At 38.9% G+C, this 22582-nt stretch overlaps 1 protein-coding gene across 1 annotated transcript in view; it reads right to left on the bottom strand.

Annotated features, from left to right (window-relative positions):
• Window positions 1–22582, bottom strand: part of LOC139729002 (ATP-binding cassette sub-family C member 10-like) — a 111672-nt gene that overhangs the window by 67051 nt on the left and 22039 nt on the right. The window contains exon 4 of the mRNA XM_071639927.1: window positions 4804–4957. Coding sequence (XP_071496028.1) covers window positions 4804–4957 — 154 coding nt within the window. The remainder of the gene's footprint in view (window positions 1–4803; window positions 4958–22582) is intronic.

Here is a 22582-nt window from a genome sequence, read left to right as displayed (position 1 = left end):
ACACTAAGAAATAAAGGTTCAAATTTGCACCCAATTTGAAACTAGAGATTGGTGCTCGGCGGGTCGCGCAGTCGAGCACATGTATCCCCCGAACGCACAGCATCATACATCATCGCAATATATAGAGCTCACACAGAAATTCCATAAATAAATACACTTATCATGGCAACAATGATCCCGTCCACATTTTGCCTCTTGTTTCCACTTCTGATATTTTATTGTTTTGTTAACTGACAAAGCGGGTTCCATGACAAATGCTGTGACGACAAATGCTCAGGCAAGGAATCCTAGTGTTGAAGCGCACATAAAGCCTAACGCTTACCCTAATGCAAATCTTTAGTCTGCCATGAACCTAACACCCAATCATACCCATGGAGAAGAAACGCAGCCAGTAGAGCGCTCACAAGGAAATCTCTGCTATTTCCACAAAAAGTCTTGTTTCCATGGAAACGATGTCTCCGCCCACACCAAAAACAATATGCGTCTTCGTCGTACCATAATACACCTTCATGCCAAATTTGAAGATGATCGAAGAAGACCTGCAGCCAGTAGAGCGCTCACAAGCAGACCCTATTGGATTTACCTTTTCATGTATAAAGACGGAACAAGCAAGGGCACCATCACCAAAAACCATAGGCATCTCTGTCTTATCATAATACACCTTCATATTAAATTTGAAGATGATCGAAGAAGAACTGCAGCCAGTAGAGCGCTCACAAGCACACCCTATTGGATTTACGTTTCCATGCATAAAGACAGAATAAGCGAGGGCGCCATCACCAAAAACAATAGGCCTCTTCATCTTACCATAATACACAATGCATACTGTTAGCCGTCACACGCGAAATACTGCATTAAGAACTAAACTGAAAACATGATATTAGAACTAACCCATCAACGAAACCCTTTTTTAAATTTTGATTTCTTTGAACATCAGATTGCATTAGGTATAATGGCTGTTGAGCAGTATCCTATTGCTTTCTCCTTCTGGAATAAGCAAAGTAAAAAAAAAAAAGGAGTGTGTGGAAGCCATTTTGACAAAGATCTGCCATAGCTGTTGGGGACGATGTTTAAATGGTGGCTCAATATATTCATTTCAAATTCAAATTCAAATTCAAACTTAAATGTATTCTAATGTCTTTTGTCAATTTGCACAAGAAATGTTATTGTCTTCTTCTGGCATTATCATATTTTCAAGAAATAAATAGCATCGGTAGTGGCCATTTGGAAAAAAGGCTGCCATGGTCGTTGATGGTGCCATTTGTAATGACCTCACATATTATTTTCTTTTGAATATTTTCAATATATGTACAAATTTCATTGATTTTCTCTCTGAAATTAGCAAACCTTTCACAAAAAAAAAGACATCCATGGCGGTCAGCATGGCCCTTGACGGCGCCTTCTAAGAAGACCTTATACTTAAATTTATTCTTTGTTAGCATAGTCTTATTGACTTTTCCTTCTGACATCAGATTTTTTTTCAAAAAAAAAGGGGAGGGGGCATCCATGGCAGCTGCTTTGAAACTTGGCTGCCCTGGCTGTTGAGGATGCACTTTTTGAATGTAATTTTCCCTCTTGGTGGAAGTTCTGCAACACTTAAAAAAAAAAAAATAAAAAATAAAAAAAAATTCATGGTGGCCATTTTGAAATACGGCTGGAATGGCCATTGAGGGGGCAATTTGCAATGGCCCAATAAGTTTACTTTTGAATGTAATTTCGCACCTATTTGCAAAATCTCGTTGGCTTTCCATTTTGATTTTAGTAAATATTTTCGAAAATACATCATTTATGGCGGCCATTTTGTAAAATGACTGCCATGACCGTTGAGGGCGCAATTTCCGATGGCCCATATCAAAATTTATTCTAGATGTCATTTCCCATTTATAAGCAAAATTTCATTGATTTTACTTTTGAAATTTACATTTTTTAATGAAAAAGTGGCAGTTTTGGTGCCCATTTAAAAGAAAAAATGGCTGCCATAGCCATTGATAGCGCAATTTCCAATTGCCCAATATCTGGATTTATTTTGGATGTAATTTTCCGCTTGTTTGCAAAAAGAGAAAAAAAAAATTGGCTTTCCCTTCTGAAATTTGCATTTTTTAACAAAAATGACATTAATGGCGGCCATTTTGAAATAATGGCTACCATGGCCGTTGAGGGCGCAATTTGCGATGGCCTAATATCTAGATTTATTTTGAATGCAATTAACATTTATGGGCAAAATCTTATTAACTTTTCCCTTCTGAAATTTGGAAAATTATGGAAGTGGCACATTAGACAGCCATTTTGAAAAATGGATGTCATGGACGTTGAGGGCACTACTTCCGATGGTCCGATATCTAGATTTATTTTGAATGTAATTTCCCATTTGTAAGCAAAATCTTACAGACTTTTCTCTCCAAAAACTAGCAAATTTTACGAAAACATGGCATTTATGGTAGCCATTTTGTAAAATGCTGCCATGGACGTTGAGGGCGCTATTTCCGATGGCCCGATATCTAAATTTAATCTGAACATGATTGTCAACCTGTGTAGGAAATGTGGTGCTTTTATCACAAAATTGTTCGGCTATGCCGCTCCACTATAGAGAGGAGCAGACTATGCAACATCTCCTTGTCCGTCCACTTCTACCAGAACCTTGCACAAATGAAGATCTGGCAGCTCTAACGCCCTGTGGTCGGCTGTGCATCCAACACTGGATTGGAATAATCTAACGTTGCATTCTGCGTAGTGACTCGAGAAGAAGAATATATATATATATATATATATATATATATATATATATATATATATATATTTATATTTATATATTTATTTACATATATATTTATCTATTTGCATGGCATTATATTTTCATATTACCAAGTGTATTTCTAACAAAGTGAAAGTCTATCCGACTTGATATGACGCCATTGGGCCATGCCAAAGTTGATATTACGTAACTGCGTGAATGTAAATGTGCGAAATCGTACATCTATAGTAATTCGTTAATATGGACGATGAACCCCGGATATACATATATATATATATATATATATATATATATATATATATATATATATATATATATGTGTGACCGTGCACCTCAAAACGAACATAAAGTCGCACACTCTGATTTTGCGTGAGGACTGAAAATAAGTGAAATGGGTCAACCTAGCCGAACTTGACTTTTTCATATTTTCTGAGAGAGAGTGGGTCTTCTTTTACATTATGCTAAAGTTTGGTACCATAAAACGGTCAGGAAAGTGTGTTTTTTTAGCAGTTTATCTCGAACATTTTTGGTAGAATAGTGTAATTAGGTGTGTCTATAGAATCCCTTTTTCATTTCTGAAAAACCTTGTCCACACTCTTCACTTTCAACTCTAATAACTTTTGAAAGGATAGTGCTACTGCTTTGAAAGTTGGCAGTAATTATGGACAGAATGTGTTAATGAGGCATGCTTAATTTCAGTTTAATTTGATAATCCCTTCATTGTTGTTTCTCTGGTGGTTTACATCCTGTTTTTTGTCCCATTCATCGCACAGCCAGCACAGTTTGGTAAAGATTAAGCGCTTGAATAAACACTGTACTTCAGAGCCTCTTTTCTCAGTTCACACTTTTCCTGAGTTTGTGATTTCTTTCCAATATTTAGATAGGTTAGGAGAGTCCATTTGATTTGAGTTATACATCATTTTAAAGCTTAAAGTCTGCTCGTTTAGAATATGGTCTTAACTAAAAATTCATGTCTGGCGAGTTTTTGTTTGTTTTGAGGTGCAGGGTCATATATATATATATATATATATATATATATATATATATATTTGTGTCATGTTCTGAAAACTGATGATTGGTATATGTTAGCTTATATCTTTATAAGTCTAAAACATAATTCAAAGTTTTGAACATTCTGCATGAAATGACCAAAAAAAAAAATTTCATCGGGTTTCAAATTTATTCTAGCATACCTCACTTATTCTTTACCAATTTATAGCCAAATTGTAATATGTTGTAGCTTATCAAATTCTCTTTCGAATCCTTTTCGTTAATAACCGGGGCAGAATTACTCAATTTGATGACGTCGTAATGGTGACAAAACTAAATGAAATTACCTTTGCAAAATTTTACCATTTTTACGTTTTATCTCTTTGGCAGTCCTCTTTTTAAAATCATTTATACGACTCTATTCACTGAGCAGTTGGCAGGCTCACTTATCCCCTGTCACATTTCTCCAAGATTTCTATATTTGTAGCTGTCACTTTCGGCTGTCATCATTTGATCATTGTTTGTTGATTGGATGCTGAAATAATTTCTAAGAATGTGGTCGAATTTGAAACTGGGGCTTAACTTAACGGAAATTTTGTCCAGTACTCATTGCATATGAGCAGAATCTAAAGCTTATCGCAAGATGCTACGTTCAAAAATCTGTTCTCTGATAAACATATCAGAGATTGCACAGTCAATTGCTCTTAAACACACATCAAACGGATCACCTTATTTATGTAGTCTATTTTATTCTTGTTAAATTTTTGTTAACATTTTGTTCCCAGTCAATTTTGTCCAAATATGCTGCATCACATTTACAACATGTTTTTCTTTGGAAGATATGGCTACTCCCTGACTTAGAATATATTTCCGTTGCTGAAAAGAACTAAATACCACACACATTTTTATTTGTAATTTTCCTATCAAAAGATTACGATTGCACACCGTTAGAAGCACTTTAAAGTATAGGTAGAATGTTATTGGTTATCCTCCTCACTGTAAACAAATCACTCTTAAATGACGAAATGATGTCAACTCCTCATAGTGCCACTGGAGCTTACCAAACCGGTAGTATTCTTCAAAGTCTGATTCCTTGAGGTCAAGGAAATTCTGGACACGTTTCAGAGCTACCAATGATTCTGTAGCTTCCTCTAGCATTTCCGGGATGTCGAGGGCATCAGTAAGAATTTGGAATAGCGACAGACACGTGAACACCTGCACAGGAGGAGATGTAAATCAAAACCTTCATGTATGATATTTTTTTTTGCTCTAACTACTTAGAAAACAATGATATGGGGGCCAATTCACTACTTTAATAGCATTTCAACATACACATACGTCTCCACTGTGCGCATGCTCAATGACGTGTTTTGACATTCTTGTCCCTGGCTGCCGACAGAGCACTTCGCGTCTCCAAGTAATCACTTAGCATTATCATGTGTTCTAGCTTGACTCAACGTGGATCAGAATTTTGGCTATGAATGCACATAAAGGCAAACAAATTGAATAAAAATTTGGAATATATAACATGCAATTACCCAAAGCATTACCTTCAGTAATATCGATCAAGAAATGGGTAAGGCACCACAGAAAAACCTGATAGAGAGATATCTTCGTCGCGACGATGTCGCATTGTGCATGTTTGATGATTTGCATATGAACAGGCGTCACGTGCATATGAATAAGCAACCGTGCATATGAATACACGTACTTTCTATTCATACCTTTGTTTATTCGTCCCGACGATAAGCGACGATAGAGAAAGGATTCCCTTTCACTAATCGTCGCTCTTCGTCCCGACTTACTAGCTATTTTCAAAGTTCGGCTTCTGTTGTGCCTTGCGTTTCTTTTGTTAAAAACGTCGCATATCGTTCCCGACGAATCATTGTTCAACCGTCGGGAGACGTTCTGACTATATGGCTTCGTTTCAATGCCGTTCGTGTTCAAGTTTATGTTTTGTTCAGCTTTACTTGTCACAGCATAAAGCCTGTTATCCGTGTGATCTAAAATGTCGCATATCGTCCCGACGAATTACCATTACTGTACCACCGAAATTCCGTCTCTGTTCCATCGTCGAGCAACGTCCAAAACGCGTGGCTACAGCTAATCCGCTGGGTGATATGATTCGCAATGCCGAGTACGATAATGAATGGGAAGTTTTGTGTTTTCACGAGAAAAAAAAAAAGTATTCTCGCTGCTATAGATAATTGTGAATAACAGGCTGACTTTCTGTCTTTTGTGCAAATGGTAGTTACGGCGATGTGAAAGGAGACTTGACCGCAGTCGATAGACATTGAATTTGTATTATCTTGTCTTTACGCGTAGGAAACACGGCAGAGAGATTTTGTCCGGTTTACAAACGAAGACTTGACCATCGTTGCAAAACTTATTTGATGGTCGCCGTTCGTTGTCAAACTCCGACAACTTCTGTCATATTTTTGGCTGTAGAATACATTGATTTTTTTTTTGTTATTTGACACAACATTGAATCAAATATTTGTATTTTAACAACGTGTTTACCTATTTATTCTGTTGCGGCATTTACTTCAACTGGTCGTCGGTCTTCGCGTGGTTGTAATCATTGTTAACATTTATGTCGTATTGTAAAATTTTAGAGCGGGCGGAGAGATTCTGTCCAGCGTTCAAACGGGAATTCGACTGCAGAACTTGTTTCAGCTGTCAATCCCTGCTGACTGTTCTCATTGTTTGTTATGCTAAAAAAGGGATATTGATTTCATGTTGTCAACATACCAAAAATGTCAGCTGCATTCGCCTTTTAACCTTACTGTAAAGGCGGATTTTTTTTTTCACCCACTTTGCGCAACCAGAAACTAGCGCAAAAAGAAAATTATGCGAATGTTTTCACTTGCCATTATGTTTCAGGAGATGATGTCTTGGTTTCGGTAAAATACGAAACTCTCTTTCACGGCCAAGTGCGAAGAATTGGTTACTAAGATGGTTGATGGTAGCTACGACGACTTGTAAGGAAACTTGACTGTTATCGAATTAATTGTTAAGCTTCAGGTGGAGAGATTTTGTCCGACTTCCAAACGGGAACTAGACTAACATTCTTATACTTATTTCAGCTGGTTGTCTTTCTTTGTTAAACTCCGTTGACTTCTGTCATTTTTGTAGCTCCATAGAATACATTGATTTCTGTGTTCTTTGACACATCATTGAATCAAATCTGTGTATTTTAATACCAGGTTTACCTTTTTACTTTGTTGCGGCATTTACTTCAACTGGTCGTCGGCCTTCGTCATGGTTGCAATATAATTGTTAAAATTTATGTCGTCCTGTAAAATTTTAGAGCGGGAGGAGAGATTCCGTCCAGTTTTCGAACGGGAATTCGACTGAAGAACTTGTTTCAGCTGTCCATCCCGCTTTTGTCGATCCCTGTTAACTGTTCTTATTGTTTTTTATTCTTAGAAAAAGAAACAAAACAAAGAAAAAATTGATTTCATGTTGTCAACATACCATAGAATGTCATCTGCGTTCGCCTTTTAACTTTACTCTAAAGGCGGATTTTTTTTTCGCCCACTTTCCGCAACCAGAAACTAGCACCAAAGGAAAATTATGCAAATGTTTTCACTTGCCATTATGTTTCGGGAGATGATGTCTTCGGGAACACACACAAACACATACAAAATAAACCACACACACACACACACACACACACACACACACACACGCGCGCGGAACTCTTTTTTTCACGGCCGAGTGCGAAGAATTGGTCGCTATAAGCCCCTTTTACACTTTCACGGATTGCATCACGGATGACCATGGATCGTCGGTCTGGGATCATCCGTACTATTTCCGGCATGACCGTGTTGACTTCGTGAAGTCATCCGACATTATCCTTGATCATCCGGCATGTCCGCCGAAAAAAAAAAATGAGCTTGCTTAATTTTTCATCCCGGACATCACGGATGGAAATCAATACAAACTCTTCCTTGTCGGCACCGTCTACTCCGTGTTGCATCCGTATTCCTTCCTTGTAGGCACCGGCTACTCCGTGTTGCCTCCGTGAAGACATCGGAACGTCCGTATTAGCATTGGCTCCATCCGGGATGAGAAATTCGTGTATATTTTGCCAATACAAGCTCAGAAAGTCAATGAAATTTGCTCACATCTTCACCCATCAGTACAGCCAATCGACTCCTCTAGTAGGTTTATATCGCATGAGAATCTTCAAGTGACCCACACACATCTTCTTGCTGGTTTTTTTTTTTTTTTTTTTTTTTTTGGGGGGGGGGGTTGATTTGTCTTAGTTTGTTTTGCTTTGTTTATGTTGTTATGTTCCCGCAAAATGACATTTTGCAACAAAGAGATATGCCTTTATGATGTCGACAAGCAGATGCGTATGTAATCTGCTGTAGATTTTCTGGTGTGCTTGTTACATATTACTTAGCTCTGGAAGCATGTCGCCCAAGAATGATAAAGTATCAAAAGAAAAAGCAAATGTAATGTGTCAACTTTTTGGGGATATCCGCGTAAACACCGCGAAGGGACCCAGTTGCATCCGTGCTCTTCCTTGATATCCGTGTTAGCTCCGTATCGTTTCCGCTGTGGTCCGCGTTCATTCCTTGTCTGTCCGTGTAGGCACCGTACTTGTCCTTGTAGCTTCCGTACTTGTCCGTGTAGACAACCAGTTGGGACTGTATTCACACCGGCATTGAAAGGAAAATCGATATTTTGCATGCCGGAACACCACGGATGACGATCCGTGGTCATCCGTGAAGCAATCCGTGAAAGTGTAAAAAGGGGCTTGTGATGATATTAAAAGATGGTAGCTACGAGTTGTAAGGAAACTTGACTGTTAGTGATATAATATTGTTTGGCATCAGGTGGTGAGATTTTGTCCGACTTCCAAACGGGAACTAGACTAACATTCTAATACTTATTTCAGCTGGTCGTCGTTCTTTGTCAAACTCCGTTAACTTCTGTCATTTTTGTTGCTGTAGAATACATTGATATTTGTGTTCTTTGACACACCATTGAATCAAATCTTTGTATTTTAACACCGGGTTTGCCTTTTTATTCTGTTGCGGCATTTACTTCAACTGGTCGTCGGCCTTCGTGATGGTTGTAATATAATTGCTAAAATCTATGTCGTCCTGTAATACTTAAGAGCTGGAGGAGAGATTCTGTCCAGCTTTCAAACGGGAATTCGACTGCAGAACTTGTTTCAGCTGTCCTTTTCCGGCTGAGTGCGAAGAAATGGTCGCCAAGAAGGTTGATGGTAGCTACGACGAGTTGTAAAGAAACTTGACTGTTATTGATATAACAATATATTGTTAAGCTTCAGGTGGAGAGATTTCTCCGATTTCCAATGGTTTGTTTCATTTAACATATTAAAGATATTTTCTTTCAGTTACATGCATTCTTTCAAACGTTGGGGTAAGTTTACAATTATGAATGAGTATCTTATGCTTTGAATTGCACCATGTGCCCATTTCTATGCAAGAGCCAAATTTTCCTTTTCTTGAACTTGTTGGACACCTCAGTGTCTATATAGAATAGTTATTTCAGGCTAGAGAGGCGCATCAATTTTGAACTTTGTGTTTGAAAGGCTATTGTCATCTTAAAGACGACTTATAATGTCGCTCAAATCGACTGAATGGAGCAAGCCCTCTTACGATGCATGCTCGGATCTACAAAGACTTTATGGTCTAGTGCTCCGACATACCCAACAAAGAGACGGGACGAAAAGCATCGGTGTCTGTTTTCTCTGTTCTGTCCTCACCCTTTCCTCTATTCTTCTATCATCCCTCCTCTTCCATGATATCCCCGCCTATCATATAGGCTAACACTAGAGGCGCCTGCCCCCGGGAAAGGCCGAGACTTCACCGGCGTCGGCGGGCGGGTCCTCTACCTGCTTGCCGACGGGAACGGCGTAACCCTGCATGTCGGTGCAGGAGTATAGGCAGGCGATATCTTTTCTTAAAACGTGTCCCCTTTCTTTCTCTGTAAATATCTCGATTGTAAATATATATATATATATATATATATATATATATATATCGTTATTACTATTATTATTATTATTATTATTATTTTTATTATTATTATTATTAGATTTTGTAAATAATTAGAAGTATAGTGTAGGTTTTTATAATTGAATTTAAGTGTATATTTAAATTGAATATATTTTTTGGAGTAAATTGCCCACCCGGCACACCCGGCACAGCCGGCAGAGAGCTCCACAAAACTAAAAGAACAACATCAGCATCGGTGGTACACAGGATGTGGTTGCTTAGGCGACGCTTTCTATTGTCGGGATGGGGATGATGATGTAGGCGACGCTTTCTATTGTCCGGATGGGGATGAAGAAGGTTCTTTTATAACGTGAAACGTTCAGCGTAGCAAACTTAATCTCCTGAAAGTAGATAGCGGGAGTCCATTCAAAAAGAAACTGCCGCGTACTGTTGACGTGCTTGTACATTATACGAAAAAGCTATTCTTGCTTGTTGTGATGACTACACGCTGGCACAGCGGTATTCACACTGTTGCTGATCACTTGATGATCTGACAATTAACCTACATGTTGCATAATATTTTAAATGGGCCATTGGAAGTTTGACGGAAATTTGTATACATTGCTAACCATTCTCCTTTCGTCCGTGTATATGAATTCGTCAACATAGAATGAAATTTGAAGATTTGGCGCCTAATATATTTGAACCGAATTTTGGAATATGCTTCAGGTTCTCTTCCTGCAGATGTTAATCCCACAATGTCGATCAAATTATAAGACAGTTAATCTTTCTGAAGCGGTGGACACACAAAATTGTCATGTCAGTGATCATCCTAAGAATGATGTGTAAAGAAGACGAAGTTTAACCTTGCCTTTGGTTTTGTATTGTTTTACCGCTTAAGTTGCAACATGCGAACACAAGGTTTTACTGTAAAACGAGGAATAATTGCGTGCATGATAATTTTGCAAATTTCCCGAGAACCAAGAGATTAGCATGCAAGTGGAAGTTCTTGCCTACACTATATGCATTGAATGCCAGCGACAATAAGCATAATTATTATTTATGCCACGGATACTTTAATGATATTAAGAATCGCAAATCTTCAGTATTGCAGGGATGAACCATAAAAATCAAGCATAATCATGACTGTTTTATGCCAAATAACATTGTTTTTTTTCTTTTTTTTTTTGTTTGGGTGTTTTTTGGTTTTCCTCTTTTTTTTTGGGGGGGGGGGGGGGGGCGAGGGCGCCGTGGCACGGTGGATATTTAAGCTTCACGACTCCCAGTCGAAGGACCCGAGTTCAATTCCCTCCCCGCAGCGATTACGTCCTATTCCGTCCTATAGCAACTCTATATACGATAATAATGTCAGGCGGGCCCTCTGATAGCTAGAGCACTGATAGCATTGAAGAGGCTACTCTAATAGAGAAGACTTTTTTTGCAATTATCATCATTGTTATCGTTATTGTTATTATTATGATTATTGCGGGGTTGTTTTTTTTTTTTGGGGGGAAGGGTACTATTGCTACAATATCATTAGTCTTGCATGAATGCGGTTAGGATATGTTCTACCTCCTATCTCTTTGTAACATTCATCTATCATCTTCACAACAAATTTCAAGACATCATTATGTTTGTGTCATGTACTGTAAAAGTGGATATTTTCGCGCGACTAATTTTTCGCGTTTGGCCGGGTAAGAAGAGATTCGCGTGTTTTTAATTCCGCGGAATAAAGACATCACGCACAGGAACATACAGCAAGCAAAAAATATTCACGTGCTTTTATTTTCACGCTAGTTTCTGGTTGCGCGAAATTCGCGAAAATTTCAACACCGCGAAAATTTCCACTTTTACAGGTAGTAACTAGTTAGTAGGGATATTCATTTCACTTTGAAATACTGCGATAGTAATTGACATAATCAGACAATGATTATTTTTTTTTAGTATGACAGGAAGGGCTCATCGTGAATCCAAAACCCAAAGAGAAGTGCGATTTGAAATGGCTGAGATATAGGTGCCCGCCTTTTACAAGGATCGCTATGTTTCACTTTGTTTCTGGATATCTCTACCATTTCAGAACCGATCTTCACCAAATGAAATTTGATTTCCTGTCAGAATTGTATGCTCTTTAATATTTCTTTCTTTTCAAAGTACGTTGTATCTGTAAAAAGGCTAATAGCTGAATCCTCATCTCAACCAATTATACTATTTCATGCTTAACACCTTGAATATGCTTCTCTGCCCCTCGAAAAAAAAAATGCGGACAGTTTATCAGCATGTAGCACATTGATTTGATGAAACTGCAATACTGAGGCTGTACTTTTTTACATGTTTAGATTAGTTTCTTTTTGATAGCAGCGGAATAGTGTGCAATGAAAGCCGACTTATGGATGTTATCATAATAAGTTATCGAGTCTTATACGATACACTGTTACCTCTAATCTTTAATCATAATTTTGCGATTTTCGTCTTTTACGTTAACTTTCAGTATATATATTATGTATCAAAATGGACATGCGCCATTTTAGATATTGAATAGAGTTATTCTTGACTTTAGATATCAAATAGAGTTATTCTTGACAACGGTTTGTTACATTAAACATATTCAAAGTGCTTTTTTTCAGTACCATGCATTCTATCAAATGTCTAGTAAGTTTACAACTAAGAATTAGTATGCTTAGAATTGCACCATTGGCCCATTTTTATGCAAGAGCCAAATTTCCCTCTTTTTTGTACGCGGTGGACACCTCAGTGTCTAAATAGAATATGAGAATGATAGTTATTTCAGGCTAGAGGGGCGCATCAATTTTGAACGTTGTGTTTGAAAGGCTATTGTCATCTTAAAGACGACTAATGATGTCGCTCAAATCGACTGGAGCAAGCCCTCTTATGATTCATGCTCGGATCTATAAAGACTTTATGGTCAAGACATTCCCAGTAGTATACGCGAAAGAGACGGGACGAAAAGCATCGGTGGTACACAGGATGTGGTTGCTTAGGCGACGCTTTCTATTGTCGGGATGGGGATGAAGAAGGTTCTTTTATTATGTGAAACGTTAAGCGCGTGGTCATCTTAATCTCCTGAAAGTAGCTAGTACAATATAGGAGTCCATTCAAAAAGAAACTGCCGCGTACCATTGAATTGTATATCAGAGAGGCTTACAACCTGTTTCTTTTCTCGGACGAAACGCTAAAGCAGTCCTGCTTAGCGACGGCGTTCACGCTCCATCTCACGCACTACCATGAGAAGGAATAGCGATACCACGCATGATACATGAAAACATGTTTAAAAGGCGAGAAAACTAATGAAGTTTAAAGTTGACTTCTCCTTCCTCTTTCAGTGAAAACAGAATAATTGAATAGATCTATTGAAGCGGATTGTCACTGCTGCGAACGATCGCCATAGCATCGTTAGTCTTGCGAGCAAATCGATATCCTAATACTTTTGTTTTTGCCTGATAATATGAGTAGTAACCCTTTAAAGGACTCGTAAATTCGACGTTTCAAACAGTATAGTAAAACAATGAAATGTATTTCAAAAACATTTGGATGCGTTGGGTGTTAGCATTTAATAGCATCCATCTGCATTTTATTTTCCGTCCGTATTGCACACAGAAACGCAAGCAAACATTATACTGTGAATACGCTGTAAAGCATCGTATCATTATTAAAAGTGTATTCATTCTTCTTTTATTTTCAGCCTGCTTGAAGTAGTAGTCAAACCATGTGATCAGTTAGGCAGCCTATGTATAAAGAGAGTCGTTACTCAATATTCGTTTGATTTGTTACTGTGTGGTTACGATTACGAACGATGGTTATGAGTCCGAAACACTCGTTCATATTGAACTATATACATGTATAAAGGTCAAAGCTGTTTCGATAGTATAGCTCGGTACGAGTTCAAAACGCAATCGAAATCATCAGAATGCTATCATAGGCGGAAATTATAGCTGTGGAAAACTTGTATTAAATATAGGTCAATAAAGATTGCCATATCCAATCTCCGTAAAAAGTTTTGATTCATGCCATCCTCTGAGCATTTTGAGATATTTTGCTTGTGTTTTGATTATGTTACGATTTAGGTTTGAACTCTGAAAATTGAAAGGTGTGGTTACCTCAACGATGTCGCAGTTCCATTAACCATGATGGGTAAAGGGAATTCATGACTTTATAAGACTAATCCTTGCTAAATTGAAGATCAATTCTTTAAACCATCACTTATGTCTTGTAAATAGATACGTCTGTAATCATAACCAAAATGCCTTAGGAGACAAAAATCATCAAACGTTTATAAGCGTCATCCGACAAATTTACAATTGACAATGCAAATGTATGATTGCCCCATTTGCATGTAGCTGTAAGCTATCTTTACGTTGAAGTTAACTTCCCTCCTTGAGAAAAAGAAAAAAAGTCGGGTTTCGCTAGAGGTACTTATTATGAAACGGTATAAAAACAATTATCAAGAGATAACCTATACAAACATGAAACAAACGCATATTCTGTTCGTTATATGCATGGATCTGTTTATTTGTTTGTTTGGTCAGTATTTTAATGGCATTGATCTTGGTTTTTTTTTAATGGCATCGGTCTTGGTCGGGGGAAAGATAACAAAAAAAAATGTATCACTCTGTTATCAGATCAGGATGATTGCGAGAAGGGTGTACATGTATTCCGCCTTTTTTTATACAGGCAAACAATAAAAGCTTTGTATGCTATTATAAAAGCCTGGAGGCAAAAGTCAGTTTCAACGTTCAACTTATAGTAACCAATAGTTTATCCAGGCTCGACACTAACGGTGGCCCGGTGGCCCGGGGCCATCAAAAACGCACATCGGGCCACCAAAATTTCAGAAATGAAGACTTTGGTGGCCTGATCGGGCCACCAAAAAAGGACGGATTTTACCTGTGGGCCACCAAAAATAAGAGTTAGTGTGGAGCCCTGGTTTATAGGACATAAAGTAAGTTAGCGTCTCACTGACTGTGGTTCTTTTGTTTTGGAAAAACATGAACACAAAGGGGGTCTGATTTTTTTTTTGTACATAGTACTTGTAGCAGACATTTATGCAGATTCTCCAACAGCATCGCTCCATTACGTCACTTCCTGCTATCAATGGCGAAGAAAGGATGATGGCTGCTTGATTATCCATTCCTTGAGATTGCAGGAAGCTCACCTTTCTTGTGTGTGTGTTTCGTTGTGTGTGGTTCTGTGGTACTCAGTTACATGGCGTGAAGGTCCGAGTATTTTCATTCTGATTACACATTTCAATACAGGCAACTGATTCGAGTTTCGCAAAGCTGTTGAGGCAAATTCTTTGCACACTTGACCTCTGAACTGTCAGGTACACGTACTACACGAAAAAACATTCTTATTTAACAAACACATTTTGTGTAGCGACAAAGCTTTCTGTCATTTTCTCAAATAGGCCCTACTTCTAAAAGTGCTCTGATGAAGAGATTTCACAAAGAGAACACGAGTTAAAAATGGGCATCAGTTATTGTTCCGATTTCTCTCCCTGCCGGCAATAACTTATTCAATAAGTGTTTGGACTGGGAAGAGTACACATATATTCATTTGGCGAATTAGCGAATGAATTATTACACGAATGTCTTTGCGAAAAGGAAATTAACCTTGTATATCTCCAAAGATAAACTTTGAACAGCCTGTCACATAGTAGGGAACAGCTGATTATTATCATTATTTGAATGAATTATCTATTGATGAATCCAATAACCTTTGTAAATGTACACACGGAGAGCTGTCGTAAGTTCGCTATTTTGTGTTTTAGCTGTTATAAATATCTCACATTATATATATATATATATATATATATATATATATATATATACATATCGTACTTTGTGTCTACACTTTTCAAACGCCATTGTGCGTCATGCCAATCACCACTTCATGAAATGTGGTGCGTGTATATCGCCGATCAGAGTCTTGCTCAGCTCATCAGTATTGCGCAATTCTAAAGCCCTCGCCGCCGCACGCTCTATGCCTTTTGTCTTCAATGGGGTCAAGAGTTGTTGTTCAATGGGGTCAAGAGCAATGCTCATTAGCATCTTATGCTCTACAACGGAAGCGGAGTCTCGATCGGGCCAGCCTTTTGTCAAGGCCCTCTTGCTGTATGGTGAAGAAAGCCCAAATGCAGCTGAGTGGGGTTGCGCGCTGGCGCGGTCGGCTGGGCTCGCTTCGCTCGCCCATTACAGCGAGAGGGCCTTGACAAAAGGCTACGATCGGGCAAGAACAATAGGTGCAAAGCGCACCGTAAAGTCGATGGTTGGAAAAAAAAAATGTAACGGAAAAAAAATATATCAAAGCAACCGTGATTGGGGACACTTTTACTAATTTTTCACACTGAAATTTTCTGAACAGATAAACAAAACACCAAGGAATCATTATCCGTCATTAAATAACTTCCCTATTTGACCCGAGTAGTGCATCCCCTTCATCTCTGGCTCATTACTGGAAAACTCCACGTGCGACATAGTACTCATTGTGAGAGAGCGCCACACCGAATAGACGTCACCTAATAGGTTGCAGCGTGAAAAGCTTAAACTTCTTTAGACGAGCATGGGATCATTTTCTTATCTTTCTCTTTTTCCCTTTCTTTTATCTTCTTTCTTCTTTCCCCAATTTCCTTTCTTCTCTTCCTTTCTTTCTTTCCTACTATTTCTTAAATTTCGATCACACCCTTTATCCTTTCTTTGTTTCGTTACGATCATAATGTCGCCCTTTTCTTCTTTTTTTCCCCCCTTTCTTCTTTTCTTTCCTTTCTTTCTCTACATATGTAAAATAAAGAGAATATGTTGCGGAATCAACACAATAATCCTTACGTTTTGTTTTCCCGTTACCCGACTATTGCAAATAATGTCGAAAGATAACTTTACAACGAGAAATGACAGTGTTTGAGACAGAAAAAAACAACAACAAAAAACGGGAAATAAAGATTTGTTGGATTTTTTTTTTCATCACTGGGTAATACTGTTCCGTAGAATCTTTGGTTAGAGGGATTTAGCATTGCGTGCTGGCCAACGCGGCTCTAGCTGGAAGTCAGGGGATCGCGGTGATCGAACAGCAATTACTCGTTTACCTTCCTGTATATCAAAACATCCTTTGAACTACTGCGTATTGAAAGTAACGTGTAAAGGATGGAGAAAAAGACAGTTTGTTTTGAACAAAACAAGCACAAGTGTGATGATGGCACAATACCAATATACACACTGTCTCGAATAAAGAGAATCAGGCGCTAGTGTAGGACCTATTTTCATACCCATGAGGACTTATCAAATTAAACAAGTACCAACTTGCACCAAAATGACGAGAACGCTAAATAGAATTTCCGATCACCTTCGTAAATTTGAACCGAACCCGTTATCGCGAATTACGGCAAATTGCATGACATCGATCAAAACAACTCGTGACTATATCTGTTCGATCTGAAATTGAAATTAGCCTCCTACACTCTTAAAAAGAAAAGGGTAAATCAACATTTAAAAGGGCTGAGGAGTGACAACGTTTTTAAGGTAATGTTGCATTCACCCTACCTATCCAGCTGAATCCAACGTTAGATGTGCTAGATACAGCTAGAAAAAGGGTGAATACAACATTTTGAAAACGCTGTCGCTCCTCGCCCCTTTTATTTACCCTTTTCTTTTTAAGAGTGTAATGCTACGTGTTTTGGTTGAGCAACCGCCTCGGCAGACCAACGGACATTATGCGCAATATGTAATCATACAGCCAACTTCGCTTTCAGATTGTGTACGTGGCGGTCGTCGCAAAGCGAATAACTTTGGAGCTGTATTTCTTCATTTATTTATCTATCTTTTATGGCATTCAGTTACATATATATACCATCCATTCAATCCTAGATTGGAACTACTTTCTCGATGTTTTCCTCTCTATCTGTCTTTCGGTATATGCAATGCTGAATTTCGTGTAGGATATTTTCTGCTATTACTTTTCGAACAAGAATCCGCCCTAGGGCTGGGTTCCACTGCCGATCAAATCTGCATGTTATGATCTATAGTCCGACAGAGTGTTAAAAAATATCGTGTATAGGAGGAAGCCAAAACCAATGTCGATCAAGGTAGATCGATCACATCCAGATCGATTCCGATCGCGTCCTTGTCGAGAGAGATTTGATTGGCAGTGGGAATCCATCGTTTCCATACTTGACTTCATGTATAGTTGCTATTACAGGGCCTACAGTTCGGGACATAAAGTCAAACTTTCGTTTTATAGGCCTATACTGATGGTATTACGCGTGCATTGATACATAATAAAAGCATTTCCTTCCTTTGTACGTTAGCGTGGGGACGATTAGTGAAGTTCACCACGATAATAATGAAAGGCTTGACCGTCCAAGGAACAATGAAAGCAGTGTCCAGCTGTCTTGAAAGACACCATCCTGGCGGAACAATACAAGAAGAATCGAATAAGACACGCTGATTCAACAACACACACAACGAGACTCGTTTTAGACACAGCTCGCAGTGGGTGCGCTCGCTTGTGAGTTGGGGTATCCCTCTTGCCAACTAGCTAAGAAATCATGTAAGCCATTTTAATAGTGTAAAATTTGTATGAATTTTACATACTAATTTTGGTGCAAACACCACACATCACGAACAGCTTCTTAGTGTAACTGATTAGGCCTATGATAACACAAGCAGTTGTATGGGCATAGTATTCGCGCTGTTACGTCACTGATAGGCAATCACGGGACGGATACACTGATTTGGTCCATCAACAAACATCAATTAGAAAAGCTATCTTTTTCGATTCTCTGATTAGATAGAATGATGTGGAATCGGGTTCTTTAGTGTGATCACTGTAAAGGTAAGATTATATGCCTAACTAAGACTTGACTCATTTCAAAAGAGCGCGTACCCTTATGTGATCCCCAAAATTCATAAAGAAAGGGGGAATGGAGTAGGGGATATAATAGGCTTTACCAAACATGCCAAATGGAGCAGCATCGCGCTGTCGACGATGCTTTTAACACATGTCCGAAATCATTAATTTTCCTTCAAAATATATGCAGCTGAGAGTGATCAATTTCACTAACATAAAAGTCTTAATCTCATTTCGTTCTGTCCCTTCTTTTTCATTAATAGAAACCATAATGATGAACGAGGATTCAAATCCTTAGGTTGTGGCATTTCTATTGCGTTTGACGGTTAAATTGCGGTATTGTGAAGGTTTCCAATAACAGGACACATAATTCGCTGTAATTTAGATCAGCTGTAGAACGCGGGCATCCAATATTGATCATTATTTAAAGAAATATTTGTGAAAGATCGTGAAGATATCTTACGATACTCAAATTTACATAATCATACTACCAAATACCCAACGTCGAAGAGCTCTGCAAACTTCATAGTTGTGTTGATGATATTAAACGACAATTGACTGAAAAAAAAATCATATCAATGAGATACTTCAACAGACTAAATAGAGAAATCACAGGCCTGCTTCTTAACTCTTTATGTGCCATGGTGGAAACACCCTGTGTGCCACGTTATTCTGAGACACGAAGGTAGTCATGCTTTGAGAAAGAATTCTGTTTTTCCAATTTGTATAACTTCTACAAATTTCTGTTAAGATGGGCGTAATAGTAGGCAAAATTAAGGAGGAATGCCAAGCTTTGTTTCGATATAAATTGTATGCCGACTCTATTTTCAATTTTTTTTTTTTTTTTTTTGTAATGACCAGTTGCTACATTACTATAAAGGCATGACTTTTGCACATTAAACCGTGACAGAAACATAGAATGTACGAGTAAATCTAGTTGGGAACATCGCTTGATAGTCGTTCACCACATAGAATGCAAGTATGTTAGTATGAGAGGAACAAAAGCACGAGAAACGCTTTCATTAGGTGCGTCTTCACCAGCTCGAGCTTGCGGGATAACCTGCTATTCCTGATCCGAAGAATTTGCCCGATCAGAAAATTCCTCTCAAATTTCGCTCCAAAAGACCCTAGCAGCGCGCTATTCCGATCGGAAAATAAACCCCCGATATCTTGGGATTTCTTGAAAGATAAGGGCTTTTTACACTTATGTTTCTTAACCCCGGACTTTCTCTGACCCAGGACTATCGTTAGTCCCGTACCAATTTTTTCAGCTTTTTACACTCGCCAATTAGTCCCGTACTATCTCTTGTCCGGGGCTAAGGAGAAAACTGACCTTTTTACACTCGTATTTCTTAGCCCCGGACTTTCCAAACCACATGAATATTCATAATTACGCTGTGTACTGTACACGTACACGCACGCACCGGCAGCACTTGATTACCTCGTTTCTGATTGGTCAGTGAGGGTCGGACTTCGTCTCCGTCGCTTAGCCCAGGATTATTTTTTCGTTCTGTTTACACTCACTTGCTTGGCACCGCAATTGCTGTGCTAGCACCGCAATTACGGTGCTAACCCCTGCTATTTTGCAGGGCCAGATAGTACCGTACTATCGGTGGGGCTAGCCCACTTTGGCAAAAACGAGTGTAAACAGAAAGTGGGCTAAGGATAGTCCCGTACCAACGGTGGGGCTAAAGCCCCCCCCCCCCCCCTTAGCCCCACCGTTGGTCCGGGGCTAAGCAAAGATTTACAAGTGTAAAAAGCCCTATAGCCAGCTAACTCTCGCTATAGCGTGCTAACACATTCCAGCTCACTTCGGGCTGACTTCTCTGATCTCCCAATTGCGCGCTATATTTCAAGCTCGAGCTGATGAAGACCCACCTATTGTGCCGCGGGATTAGCAGTAATTAGCGGTTTATTGATCCGTCTTGGCGGCTTTGTTTGTTTAGCAGAATATGCGAAGTTGGCACGCCGTCGACTGAGTCGGAGGTGCGAACGTGGCACATAAAGAGTTAAAGAGTTAGTATTGATATTATACACTCGATTTATTTAGTGCTCCACTGTGAATCGAGCGTAAAAATACAGTTTTGGTTATTGCTGAAAGCAAAACAGAAGAACACTTCGAATCGCAGCGTTTATGATTATATCATTATGCTTTACTTTAATGTAGCTTGTAGATACATGCATAGTACTTCCCGTGTCCGAGGCACTCGGATAGAGGTCATGAACTTCATGTCCAGTTTCATCATTTTTAGTATGTCAGTGTAGTTCATTCGTTTAATGCTAGATTTCATCAGCCCCCCCCCCCCCCCCCCCATGCTGAGTCTGATATATCAATTCCCGCCTTCACGATGTGCAAAATAGCGCGTTATTGAACATGCTCCAATACTCGAGGTTTTTTTTTTCCAACTTCTCAGACAAAAGAGCGTGCACGCGAGGATTGTACACTTTTTGGTTCAGACGCTCCAGCCACCCTCGGAAAGTTGAGGGTTTTTTTTTTGCAACCGTTCACACGTACAGAAAATAATCCGCTTATTGCCAATCGATGAAACTATTGTTCTTGTGCCTCACAGTGGTGTGGAGAGCACGCTGTTGTTAATGATGAGAATAAAAGAACTCAATCAAGTTTCTAAACCCGACCGTTCGAGTACTGCCGGAGCAAATACCGCGCTCATTCAGAAATATCAGCAAGATTTCTGAGGTTATGCATCGCGCTACTGGTTCGCACTAATTTTCTGTTGTGTGTGTGTGTGTGTGTGTGTGTGTGTGTGTGTGTCCACATGTGCAAAAGACTGGAGTTTGCTAAAGGGTAACAAAAATTGAGTTCTGTAACATGCTAATTTGTGTACGTGTGAACCCCCTATTACAGGTATGTTGTAAGACTTTTGTTGGACTTTCCTACAAAAGGAGGTTTGATTCTAGCCTGCTCGCTTGCTGTGTTCTATCATTTATTTTGCAGTAACGTGTCTGTTTGTATTGCTGGTATGCCATACGGAATATTGTACCATGATTCCACCTTCCTGCATGGGGACCGTTTCATGAAACTTTTTGTCAGTGATTTACACTGACAACTGTTAAAAGCTACTGAAATCCTTGCGTCTGATTGGCTGATGGCAAATTTGTCGGTGAAAACCTCCGACGAACTCGTTGATGAAACGCCCCCCCCCCCCCCCCCGTTGATCTACTTTGCGATTCGTTTGCTTTGTATACGCCCTTGAACGGGTGGCGGTTTTTTTCCTCTCTCTCTCTCTCTCTCTCTCTCTCTCTCTCATGTCATGATGATGATAGTCGTGTATTGAATGTTATAGGATATGACTATAAAACTGATCTGAATAGCAATGGTGATGACAATTACTACTGCTGGCATAGTGACAGCTAAATGAACAGATGTTTCCTTGTTCTGATTTCACCTCTCCCTCATTTCTCACTCTTGTTTGCCCCCTCCCATGAATGATAAAAAACAACAACAACAACAACAACACAACAACAACAACAACAACAACAACAACAATGGCCACGACAAATCATATCAGAGGAAATAATGGCAGAAGAAAAAAACTGACAACCCTTCTAGTGTAAATTTCTGCGAAAACAGGTGGCCCCCCCCAAAAAAAAAAATGCGCGCACTGCAACTATTTCAGGTTATAAGCAGTCTGTAAACCGACCGAACGGCATAATTCTATTAAAATGTCGCCTTATCTTGGCTTCTTTAACAGTAAAAAAACCACACGTTGAACAGTATTGGTGTATTACACATTAATGCTAACACTAAAACAAAACAAAGGGGTTATTCGTCGCTTCATACTTACAATCAAATCACGTGTCAAAATAAAATAATGATGATATAAAAAAGGTCCCGAATGCCGAAGAAAATATCGCTTTCCTAGATGCCGCTGCAACAAGCTGAAGTTTATAGTGTAAGAGCTATACCTACCCAATTACACAACGGTACTCTCTTAATTTCTAGGACTTAATTTTAAATCTTTCTTACGACTTAAAATATTTTAAG

The sequence above is a fragment of the Diadema antillarum genome, unplaced genomic scaffold, assembly GCF_040938485.1.
Source record: "Diadema antillarum isolate AM-2024a unplaced genomic scaffold, OU_Dant_1.0 seq00000212_RagTag, whole genome shotgun sequence".
Classification (NCBI taxonomy): Eukaryota; Metazoa; Echinodermata; class Echinoidea; order Diadematoida; family Diadematidae; genus Diadema; species Diadema antillarum.
This window is presented reverse-complemented; position numbering and strand designations above follow the sequence as displayed.